General features: G+C 37.4%; 1 protein-coding gene across 1 annotated transcript in view; it reads right to left on the bottom strand.

Moving 5' to 3' along the window:
* Positions 1-7,233: 7,233 nt before the first annotated feature.
* Positions 7,234-12,618, bottom strand: part of BTAF1 (B-TFIID TATA-box binding protein associated factor 1) — a 153,111-nt gene continuing 147,726 nt past the window's right edge. Inside the window, exons 35-37 of the mRNA XM_007951258.2 lie at positions 9,779-9,938; positions 9,271-9,441; positions 7,234-7,377 (exon numbers count right to left, since the gene is read on the bottom strand). Coding sequence (XP_007949449.2) covers positions 7,234-7,377; positions 9,271-9,441; positions 9,779-9,938 — 475 coding nt within the window. The remainder of the gene's footprint in view (positions 7,378-9,270; positions 9,442-9,778; positions 9,939-12,618) is intronic.

The following is a 12,618-nucleotide window of genomic DNA, read 5'->3' as shown; positions in this document are numbered from 1 at the left end:
TTTAGGTCCTACCACCACTCGGGAATGTCCAAGTCGTTTGTGCCGTCAGGGGCGCTCAGGTCCCTGCCAGACCGCAGCTCCGTATGTCTCCTTTTTTGGTATTTTCACGCAAATTCTTCTTCTAGTTGGGGTTTAGTCTACTTCTGTATCCTTCCCTTCAAGGCTCAGGGGTCCAAGATTATCTTCTGTATCTGTTCTCTAGATCAATTCTCAGGTCCCAACACCACTTGGAAATATTTAGGCTGTTGGTCCTGTCAGAGTAGCTGACAGTCCACTGCTGTCTTCGTACTCACTGTTTTTGTTCAGGTTTTTCCACTAGTTGGTGCCTAATCCACTTCTGTATACTTCCTTTCAAAGCTCAGGGCTCCAGGATTATCTTCTGTATCTCTGTCAACTGGTTTCTCTTTTATTTTTGAAAAGTGTCTGTGTCACTTGTCTGCCTAGTCCTCCACCTAACCAGACGTCTCTTCATATAGATAACTTTTTTTAAAAGGAGCTCATTACTGAAAGGTGATATTCTGTATTTTATGAGTCCATGTGTTATTTAGCTAAAGGTAACCTCAAGGGATAATTTCAGTTTGAGGTTGAAAAAGTAGCTCAGGGCAATAGTCTCTGGAGTCCTCTAGTCCAGTAATCTTGGTGTTTTAAGCATCTGAGTTCTGTTCCTCATTTTTTTCTGTCAGGACCATCTATTGTGGCCCTGATCAGGATGGTCAGTAATGGCAGCCAGGCACCATCTAGCTCTTCTGGTGTCACGGTAGATGAGGCTGTGATTTGAGTAGACTACTTTATTCTCTGAGTCTTTGGTTTCCTTCTTTTCCTATGTTTTGGCCAAGTACAGACCAACAGATGACTACCTTCAAGCTTTTAATACCCCAGACACTACTCACCACAATGGGATGTAGAACATACACTTTATGAACTATATTATGCCAATTAACTGAGGATTTTGGCCTCATGAAACTATGGTCCTAAGCCTCCAAACCCGTAAAACCAATCTCACAAGGTGTACTAAGTATCCATAACTGTTCCTTATGTGTTTTAATACATATATGGATATACTTGCATGCACACACATACCTGTAAGTACATCTGGTTATAGATAAATCTCTGCACACATATAAATGACATATTCATACCTATACAATTCTTAGGTTGTTGTTGGTATTGCTGCAAAATCCTATTTGTCACATCCTTTACCAAAAATGTCCTTTTCTCTTGTGTACTTAGTGACTTCATTTACCTTGATCAAGCTCTGTGCACATCACCTACATGTAATACTGCTTTCGTATCACCAGAAATAACAAGTGTCTACTGTCTCAAGAGGAGCTCTGGCAGCGTAGTGCCTAAGTCACCTGACTGCTAACCAGAAGGCTGGCGGTTCAAACCCACCAGCCACTCTTGGGAAGGAAGGTTGGGAAATCTACTCCCATAGTGATATCGCCTCAGAAACCCAAGGAGGGGTCGCTATGAGTCGGGTCTTACTCTATGGCATATACCACCACCACTGTCTCAAGAGTGCTTTTCCCTCCCCCACCCATGATAATCACCAGTGAGCACTGGTCTGTTTATACACACACCCAGAGCTCTGGTGGCGTAGAGCCTAAGGCATTTGACGGCTAACCAGAAGGCTGGTGGTTCAAACCCACCACCCACTCCGTGGAAGGAAGACGACTAGGCAATCTACTTCTGTAGAGATACTGCCTCGGAAATCCAAAGGGGGTCGCTGTGAGTCAGAATCGACTTGATGGCAGTGAGTTTGGCATGTGTATGTGTATGTATGTATGTATGTATGTATGTATATAGAGAGAGTCTTCTTATAAAAATGCAATCATATAGTATTTGTACTTTTGTAATTGACTTATTTCACTTAGTATGATGTTCTCCAGATTCATCCACATGATTTTTTTTTTTTTGCCATGTACTGGACATTTATTATGTGACAGATATTATGTCAGATGCTATCACACACAAATTTAAAATGCCCATGGGCACATAGCAGTAAATAACATAACTTAAGATTCCATAGTCACTGGTCCAGTCTGAGGGATCCACTCATTCTTCCGTTATTTCAATACAGGTGCTCATAAGCCTTTTCACAACATGGGTCCCTTCAACAGTATGGTGAAGCCTATGGACCCTTTCTTGGAATAATGTTTTTAAAAGTACAAAATTTAAGAAATTACAAAAGAAATCAAATATTTTTAAATTTAGCTAATGAAATATTTTTTAAACAACAGAATTTTTAAATAGTATATTTTCATTTGTAATTTATTAAATAATAGGATAAGCAGTAGATCTATTAATTAAATTTTGAAGCAGGGATGTGCTTAAATGATATTTTATTTTTAAATTGTGATTTGGGTGAAGATTTACAGAGCAAATTCACTCTCCATACAGCAGTTCATCTAAACTTTGTCTAAATCCACATTATGTTTTGAGAACTCATTATTCTTTATAGCTACAGAGCATTCCACTGTATGTATTTAGTTTGTATGTATGTACCACATTTTGTTTCTATCTTTTTGCTATTGTGAATAGTACTGCATTGAACATAGGTGTACACATGTCTGTTCATGTCTTTATTAGATTCCAGGGGTAGAAACCTAGGAGTGGGATTGATGGATCATAAGGTATTTCTGTTTCTAGTTTTGAGGAAACACCATACCATTTCCCATAGTGGTTGTACTATTTTACAATCCCACCAGCAGCAACCTCCCCACATCCTTACCAGCATTTGTTGTTTTCTTTCTTCTTTTTATAGTGGTGAGATGTTATCTCCCATGGTTTCCATCTGCATCTCTCTGATGGCTCATAATTGTGAGCATCTTTTCATGTGTTTGTTGCCCTTTTTGGTGAAGTGTCCTTTGCTCATTTTTAAATTGGCCTGTCACTTTGTTGTACATGAACTCTTTGAGGCTTTTACAGAAGAGACTAAGTTGTAGTCCATTTTCTCCTGTAGCCCTGAAGCCAGGTCTCTTGTCCCTCCATGAACATTAGGATCAACTCATTCTTGAACAGAATGTCACTGGTAGTTTATCAGAGACTCTTAGAAACTCTTTCCTTGTGCCGAGGCCATTTTTATCTCCTTAGAGATAGTGGCTGACATTGCATGTGTGGAAAGCAGACATTTTCTAATAATTGTCATAACTCAAGTTTTTGTTTCATTGATTCACATTGAGTACTCTGGCACTTAATAACAGAGGTTCTTACAATCAATTGAACTTTCGATTCCACTGATGCCAGCATAGGAGCTCTGGTAGCACAGTGCTTAAGGCATTGACTGCTAACCAGAAGCCTGGTGGTTCAAACCCACCAGCCACTCCTTGGAAGGATGGTTGGACAACTACTTCCGTAGTGATATTGCCTCGGAAACCCAAGGAGGGCTACAAGTTAGGGCTGACTCGATGGCACTTAACAACAACAACGACGCCAGCATGTCTTCTGGGAAATTGAGAGAGTCTCTCTTCAACCATGAGGTAGAAGACTGCTTTGGGATTAAATATTTGGAATAGATGTATGATAGGATGTATGTTACTTTTTTTATGATGATCTGTTATGTTCTTACAAGGCACTCTAGTGGCAAAGTGGGTAAGGCATTTGGACGCTAGCTGGAAGGTTGGTGGTTCAAACCCACCAGCTGCTTTGAGGGAGGAAGATGCAGCAATCTACTTCTGTAAAGACTCACAGCCTTGGAAACCCAATGGGGGGGGTCATTATGAGTCAGAATTGACTGTGGCAATGGGTTTGGTTTTTTTGGCTTGGCATTATGTTCTTAACAGTTTCCCCACTTTTGCCTGACAGTGGTCACATTCTCAACAGCTTCACTGGAGAATTTACTTTTGAATAAGTTCATAAAAGCCTTCATAAGTTCCAACATCAAAGACTTTTAACTGTATCACAAGCTTGTGGAAACACTAGAGTATTTTTTTGAGAAGTATATATGGAGACATATAATAGGTATATATGTGTACATGAAGCCAACTGTTGTCGAGCCTGTTCTAACTCACAGTGACTGTATTTCTACATGAGATATGTATATATGTATATATATATTTACACACACACACACACACATACACCCTATACACAGAAAACAAAAATTATACCCAGAAACCCTAATTATAATATTTGTTTCATGTGAAAAATTAAGAATTTCCTAGAGGAAAGCAACACTAAGTTCTGAATCTATAATTCTGCAATTATTTTAAAATTGTTTGAAATATTCTATAGTAAAAAAAGAGGGGATAGCATTTGTAATGAATCACTATAGACTATTAAACCCAAACCCACTGTCATCAAGTAAGATCCAACTCATAGCGACCTCTCCTTGGGTTTCTGAGGCAGTACCTTCTGAGGAGTGGCTGGTGAGTTCCAACCACCAGCCTTCTGGTTAGCAATGCCTTAGGCACTGTGCCACCAAAGCTCCCAAAGACAGCTTAAAATATTTATCAGCATTCTATTGGTTTCTGTTTGTTCTACTCACCAGTCATACGTCTTTAAAAATATGACTCTCATATCATAACCACAAAATTAACAGCTTTCTTTAATAACATCCATCACTCAGTTCAATTTTTTCCCATGGATTCATTATTAAACTGTACTACTATGACCTTACACTGGTCACTTATTTGAGTGTACTTTTTTACTTGTTGATGTATTTTCACTTCGCTGAAACATGATTTAGGTGTTCATAGTTCATAAGGTTATTTTTAAATTATAGGCATACTAAATCATCCTCTCATCCCTAACTTTCATTTTCCTCTCAGAAGCAACCAGTATTACCATTTTCTCATCTGTATTTTAGTAATTTTGCTAAACACACGCACCTATTTTCAGATGATCAGATGAAATTCTTTCAAAATTTAAATTGCCTCAATAGCTGACTTCCATGTCTTTAGCTAACCTTACAAATCAGAGAAAACAGAAACAGCTCCCTTATCGCTACCTCACACACTTACATCTGACCTACATGACATACTAACAGTAAGTGATTTTAGCAACCTAGCATTCCAAAAACTTAGGAGAATTTTCCTTTTTTTAAAAAAAAAAAACTACAGAGTTTTGACAGCCATAAAGGTAAGACCAGTGTCTCTTTGGTCATTGTTGTTGTTATGTGCCATGGAATCAGCCCCGACTCATAGCGACCCCTCCTTGGGTTTCCGAGGCAGTATCACTAAGAAAGTAGATTGCCCGCTGGTTTGAACCGCCAGCGTTCTTGTTAGCAGTCAAGTGCCTTAGGCACTACGCTACCAGAGCTCCCCTTTGGTCATTAAAAACTACTAATTAGGAGCTCTGGTGGTGTATACAGTGCCTAAGGCATTTGATTGCTAACCAGACGGTTGGCAGTTCAAACCCACCAGCCACTTTGTGGAAGGAAGATGGGGCAATCTACTTCCGTAAAGATTCACTGCCTCGGAAACCCAAAGGGGATCACTATGAGTCAACTTGATGGCAGAGTGTTTGGTTTTGTTTTAATTACATATCTGACAAGCATTCCCCCCATGTACTCTGAAGTTTATCTTATACTGAAGATCAAGGGGAAAAAAATACTATACGTTAATAATTAGGACATATCAATTACTATGAGCTCCGTTAAAATACGAGGCTTATAAAAATAGCAAATAAATGGTTAATAATAAACAGTCAACATAAGTACACTGGCTCAGTACCTAGTGCTGTGTGCTACAGATATTCTAACAAAGAGTTTCCATTTGGTCTTTTACAGTTTGAACATAAATCCTAAATGTTGAATAAACAGCCATTTAATTAGTAAGAAAAAAGCGAAACTTTAGAACCTTTATTAATCTTATTTATGCTTTTAGTAATCATTACTTAAAAATAACACACAGTTGCATATATTTTACAATTTCAACCTTTTATTCTTTTATGGAATGCTAGGTTTAATGTTACAGTATGGTTGTCAAAGCTACTGAAATGTGACAAATGTCATCTAAATGCTGCAGAACAGTGTAACTTTAATGATTTTAAACAAAAGATCAGTTATTTTACACCTGAGGTCTGATGGGTTTTAATCTGCTGGCTATATATATGGCCAGCCACAAACCTTGGGTATGTTTATTAATCTGTGTGTGTATACACACACACACATACAATACATACACACAAATATATCCCATATATTTGTGCACGCAGGCATGTATTAATTTATGATGTGAAACTTATAAAATATATACATACACACACATGCATATCTACATACGTATACCCACCTTCACCACTGAGCTCACTTTTCTAATACTAATCAGCTTCATGCCCAATTATTATTGCTGCCCAGTATAACTACATGATTTTAGTGCTAAGCTAAGCACCTTTTCAGATGCAGGATAGGTACACCTGTGCATATAGATATGTGTATTTATTTATGTTTGTGTATATATGTATATAAGGGAATTATTTCTCCCTCTTATGCATCTCTCATGCATTACTACAATAAACAGTCTTTTCAACATAGGTTTTAGAACTCTAAACAGTGTAAAATCTACTTCTGGAAAACTTTGTATATGTTCATAGTTACAAAAAATATATTATATATATATATATACGATTGAAACCTATTGAGTACACATGTTTGAATTTGGCTATGTCTTAGCCTTTAGATAAATTAAAAAAACACCCTCTTAACAGGATGTTACGGTAGCCTTAAATAGACCATTACCTGTATTTAGAATAGTTGATACTATATTTTAAAAGTTGACAAAATGATGTTAAAGATTTGATTTTAAAGATTTACATTAAATATATAAAGGTTCCCACCAAGCACTTGGTTCCATTCATTGTCTAACATTATGTCATGTTCCAAGACTGACCAATAATTTCTTACAATTATGGCTCATTAAGGCTCTTATTTAAAAAAAGAAAAAAAGCCCTCTTTTTAATCAATTATAAAAACAAGTCCCATTTAAAATAAAAAATGTACATGAATACTAAAGTACTCCTGGATATTATCCTGTACAAAGTCACTATGTAAAGACAGGAGGCTTGTTCCAAGTCAGAACACCTCCTGGTAGCACGTGTAAACCTGGTTTGGTTCCTCTGCTCTGCAGTTATTCAGCATGTAAAATTTAAACATTTCACATTAACATTAAATTTAATACAGTGCAAATACTTGAGAATAACTTGTTCCCCCCACTGAAACAAGTGCCAGCGTATGCTGAATATCAGCAGAAATCTAACTGAACTAGCAGCAATTGCATTTACAATATGTGACAGTTACTTGAGAGAATGCATAAAGTTTTCCAGGCTGTACTCTGAATCATACTGCTCTTGATCCCAAAGATCACTCAGGTTTTCAAGAATTGATTTCATACTTGCTTTTCCAGAAGTAGAGGTATCAGCTTTTTCTGCTTTACCATCCTTAAGGAAAATTGAGAAAGATTATTAACATCAAAATTAACATCAAAAACCGTGTTTTTTTAAAAAATCACATCTTTAACATTATACTTAGTACAGTTGAAATGATGAGAAGTAATGCTGAGAAGTTCATGATCTCATAGGATAGCCCACTTTGTTTTCCCTTAGCTCTAATAATTTTATCATTTTTTGCTATTTGAAAAGAATTTTTGCTATTTGAAAAGAATTTTCAAAATTAAAATGTAAGAACATTACAAAGAACTTCAAAGAACTTGTTAATTTTCTTGCATTTGCTTTGCCATTCTCTTTCTTATGTAGCCATCTTTTCCCATCTTTTCCCCCTAGGTTAAACATCTCTAGTTCTTTCAACCTTATATGACATGACTGAAAAACTCTGGCTATCTTTTGGAAGCTAATTTATCAATGTTTAAAACGCAGCACCCAGATACAATATTCCAAATGTGGTTTTAACACATACAAGTGTACAGTGGAACTCTCTATTAGTTCTATTACTAAACTGCTAATTTAATCTCACTACATAAAGCAATTTCTCACCATCATCAGTTATACTGAATGTGGAGTTGAGTTTCTAAACCTATGCAGGACTTTATTTATTTATTTATTGTTTAATTTTATTTTGATTTGGGTGAAGATTTACAGAGCAAATTCACTTTTCATACAGAAGTTCACATATATCACATATACTTTGTCTCATGTCATTGACCAAAATTTACAATACAACAGTTCCCTTCCCACTTCCTCCCCATAGCCACCTCTTCCCAGTGTCCATCCCTTCATACTCTTCTGCGCCCTGAGCTGTCTCCCTGTGCATAAGCAGCCCTTCCTTCTCCCATGATTGTTCTCTCCAGGGTGTGTGTCTACTTGAGGTAAATGTTTAACTCACTTGCCTGTTCTTTGTTTGGCTGGAAACCACAGTTGTGGGTTCAATTCCAGACCTGAAGGGCAGCTAGGGGCCATAGTCTCAGTGGTTTCACCAGGCTCTATTGGACCAGCAAACCTGGTCCCCACCTTCTTTTTTTTTTTGCCTCCAAATGATTTTGAGTTTTGTTCCACATTGTTCTCTCTATGCAGGATCTCCTACATCCCTTCCAAGTGGATGACAGTGGTAGCCGGGCACCATCTAGTTCTTTTGGTCTCATAGTTGTATAGGTTGCAGATCGGATGGTGTACCAGTCGCTAGGACTGATTGTTTCCATTCATTTGGTTTTCTTCTTTCTTCTTGACGAGGAGACACCCATCGTTGCATCTAGATGGCAGCTTGCTAGCTTTTAAGATCCCAGTTGCTACTCGCCAAAGTAGGAGGTGGAAGTATGTTATGCCAATTTAACCTATGCAGGACTTTAAATCCAACCCTATTAGGTATACATTTTAGACTATTATTTCCAGCTGGTGTATTCTTTTGATGATGGCTTATTCTCAAATGTATTAATTCTGTCTTCTAACTGTGTCATCTGCAGTAATGGCAAGCTATGGTGAAGAAAGGCCTGGCAATCTCCTTCTGAAAGTCAGCCAGTGAAAACTCCATGGATCACACTGGTGTGATCAGCACCTGATCATGGGGATGGCATAAGAGCAGGCAGCTGGGCATTTGACTCAACAGCAGCTAGCTACAACCACTCTATACTGAATGCCCTGGTTAGGGTTTCTGGCCCTGCCTGTCAGTGGTCCTTTAGCAGGAAAGGACTAGGGCAAGAAACTGGAGACATCAACCAAAAAGTCAAAACTTACAACTAGCATCCTGGAGATTTTGGAGATTTCACCTGAGCACCAATAATTCCTACAAAGGGCTATCTAGTAGATACTAAAATGAATGCCTTTTGCTGTTCCCTTAATAGTACCAGGAAGCCTGAAAACAAACTGTACAATTTTTTTTACCTTATCGAGAGTAAACAGATCGAGAAGTTGATCTGTCCCCATACTATGCAAACTGGAGTTTTCTTGGCTAATAACAGTATTCGCTATGTTCATCTTAAATTTCTGCAAACCCATTATTTTCTCTTCCAGTGTTCCTCTGGTGATCAGTCGATACACGTTAACCACACGTTTCTGAATGAAAAAAAAAGGTAAGCAACTGTCACACAAATAAGTTGTAAGTTTTCTAGTTCTAAGTACATATTACAACCTATTACAACCTAAGTAGTTAGGTTTTATTTATCTGGCCCCATTAAACTCAAAACATTTGCAGAGAATCACAGATTATTAAATATGAACCAGGTCTCAGGTTTTTTAACCCAAGTACTTCACTTCATTCAAGACTAGCATCCCCAAGGTCCTAAATTTGTTAACATCAGCACAGGGACTCACACACTAAGGCTTGCTGGTTTTATTTTAAGCCATACTATTCCCAATTCATAGCTGAGCACCTGTGAAACTCAATCTTTACCTGTCCAATGCGATGGGCACGGTCCATGGCTTGTAGGTCTCGCATGGGATTCCAATCATGTTCCACAAATACCACTGTGTCTGCACCTGTTAAGTTAAGTCCCAGTCCACCAACATGAGTTGTAAGTAAGAGGACATCTATGGATGGATCATTGTTAAACCTGAGTATAGACATTAAAAAATAAAATTAATGCATTTCTTTATAAGGCTCCTATAAACATAAATTGGGCTGTTTAATAAAAATTAAAGACAAATGAGAACACTGCTTTTTAAAAATCCATGAATGTACATTTGTATGACTACTTCAGATGATATTCTTTTAATATAAATACATCTAATACATCTACATCTTCACGAATGGAAAGAATGTGTTCTCAATCATCTATAGAAATAAGTGGAATGAACGCTTTAACAAATAGACTTATTCTATTGCAGTTTAGATGCTGGAAGTCTGAATTCTGAATTCAGTGTGGCTGCTCTAAGGAAAGGCTTCTCTGTCAGCTCTGGGAAAAGCTTGTGCCCTCCTTTCAACATCTGTGGGCCCAGCATTCATTCATTGGAGATCATGTGTTTTGGCATCAAACATGATTGTAATAAACATTAATAATAGCAGCTACCATACAGTCTTTCTATGAGTCAGTTCTTTTTCTCTTCTTATTTCTTCTAAGATAAAAGAAAGATGATTCAGGCTACATCCCCTTACACTGGATTCATTGGATTAGGGCTGTGACGTTACATCTCACCCTTCTCTTACAACTGATTGGCTAATCACATCAGGTAACATCATGGGAGATGATTATATAACAGCCAGACCACTGAGAATAGTTGACACATTTTTTAAGGGCACAATTCAATCCATGACAGTTGTACTTTAGGACATGTAATAAAGACTAAGTTGCAAAAATAAATAGTAATTGTAATTAAGACAGGACCCACCTATCAACCTTTAAAGTATGGACACAGAAGAGGAGGGTTATTACTATTGTACTAGACACAAAGTTATTGATAAGGGATATATAGTAGCTTCCAGCAGGAAGGAAAACATGATTGTAATAAACATTAATAATAGCAGCTACCATACATTCTAACTATGAGCCAAGCAACGCGCTTTGTACTTTATTTGCATTATCTTATGTTATTTAATTCTTACAACAGCTCTATGAGGGTATTCTCATTATCCCTATTTTAGAATAGTAGTGGAACACTGCCTAATACAATGCCAGAAGATGAGCCCCACATGTTAGAAGGCACTCAAAATACAACTGGGGAAGAGCTGCTTCCTCAAAGTAGAGGTGACTTTAATGGCATGGCTGGAGTAAAGTTTTTGGGACCTTCATTTGCTGATGGGGCATCACTCAAAATAAGAAGAAACAGCTATAAACATCATGGAATATATGTAGCATGAGTCTAGGAAAATTGGAAGTGGTCAAAAATTATGTGTTCCATTTCATGACTGATATCCTAGGCATTAGTGAGGTGAAATGAACTGGTGTTAGCTATTCTGAATCAAATAATCATGGTCTACTAATGCTGAGAATGAGAAATTGAAGAGGAATGGAGTCACATTCATGATGAAAAGTACAATGCAGGCAGGCAGTGACAGGATAATATCCACATGCCTACAATGAAGAGCAGTTAATACTACTGTATCTCAAATTTAAGTACCAACTACTAATGCCAGAGATGAAGAAACTGAAGATTTTTACCAACTTCTGCAGTCTGAAATTGATCAAAGATACAATCAAGATGTATTGATAATTACTGGCGATTGGAATGCAAAAACTGGACACAAAGAAGCAGCATCAGTAGTTGGAAAATAAGGCCTTGGTGACTATGATAGTTAAGGTTGTGTCATCTTGGTTGGACAGTGACAGAAATGTTGAAAATCACATAATAGAATTTTGCAAGACCAACAATTTATTTATTGCAGATATCTTTTTTTAACAACATACAGGGTGACTATACATGTGGACTTTGCCCAGATGGCATATACAGGAATCAAACAGACTAACTACACCTGTGGAGAGAAGTAATGGATAAGCTCAATATGATCAGTCAGAACAGGCCAGGGGCCAGATATGGACTTGACCATCAACTGCTCATATGTAAGTTCAAATTAAAGCTGAAGAAAATTAAAACAAGTCCATGAGAGCCAAAATACAACCTTGATTATATCCCACCTGGATTTAGAGACCATCTGATGACTAGATTAGATGCACTGAACAACAATGACCAAAGACTAGACAAGTTGTGGATGACATTAAGGACAACATAGAAGAAAGCTGTAGGTCATTAAAAAGATAGGAAAGAAAGCCCAAAACGGATATCAAAAGAAACTCTGAAACTTGCTCTTGAACAAAGAGTAGCGTAAGTGAATGAAAGAAATGATGATGTAAAAGAGCCGAAGATTTATTTCAAAGGGCACCTCGCTCTCAAAGACAAAGCAAAGTATTAGAATGAAATGTGCAAAGACCTGGAATTAGAGAACGAAAAGAGAAGAACATGCTCAGCATTTCTCAAGATGAAAGAACTGAAGAAAAAAATTAAAGCCTCAAGTTGCAATATTGAAGGATTCTATAGACAAAATATTGAATGATGCAGGAAGCTTCAAGAGAAGATGGAAGGAATAAACAAGAGTCACTATTCCAAAAACAATCAACCATTTCAAGAGGTAGCATATGATCAAGAATTGATGGTATTGAAGGAAGAAGTCCAAACTGCCCTCAAGGAACTGGTGAAAAACAAGGCTCCAGGAATCAACAAACAGATGTAGCACTATAGGTACTCACTTGTTTATGCCAAGAAATTCAGTAGACAGCTACCTGGCCAACTGATGGGAAG

Source organism: Orycteropus afer, unplaced genomic scaffold (genome assembly GCF_000298275.1).
Source record: "Orycteropus afer afer isolate SDZICR_OR568_19922 unplaced genomic scaffold, OryAfe1.0 scaffold00293, whole genome shotgun sequence".
NCBI classification, from domain to species: domain Eukaryota; kingdom Metazoa; phylum Chordata; class Mammalia; order Tubulidentata; family Orycteropodidae; genus Orycteropus; species Orycteropus afer.
Note: the sequence above shows the minus strand (reverse complement) of the source record. Positions and strands in the feature narration are given on the sequence as shown.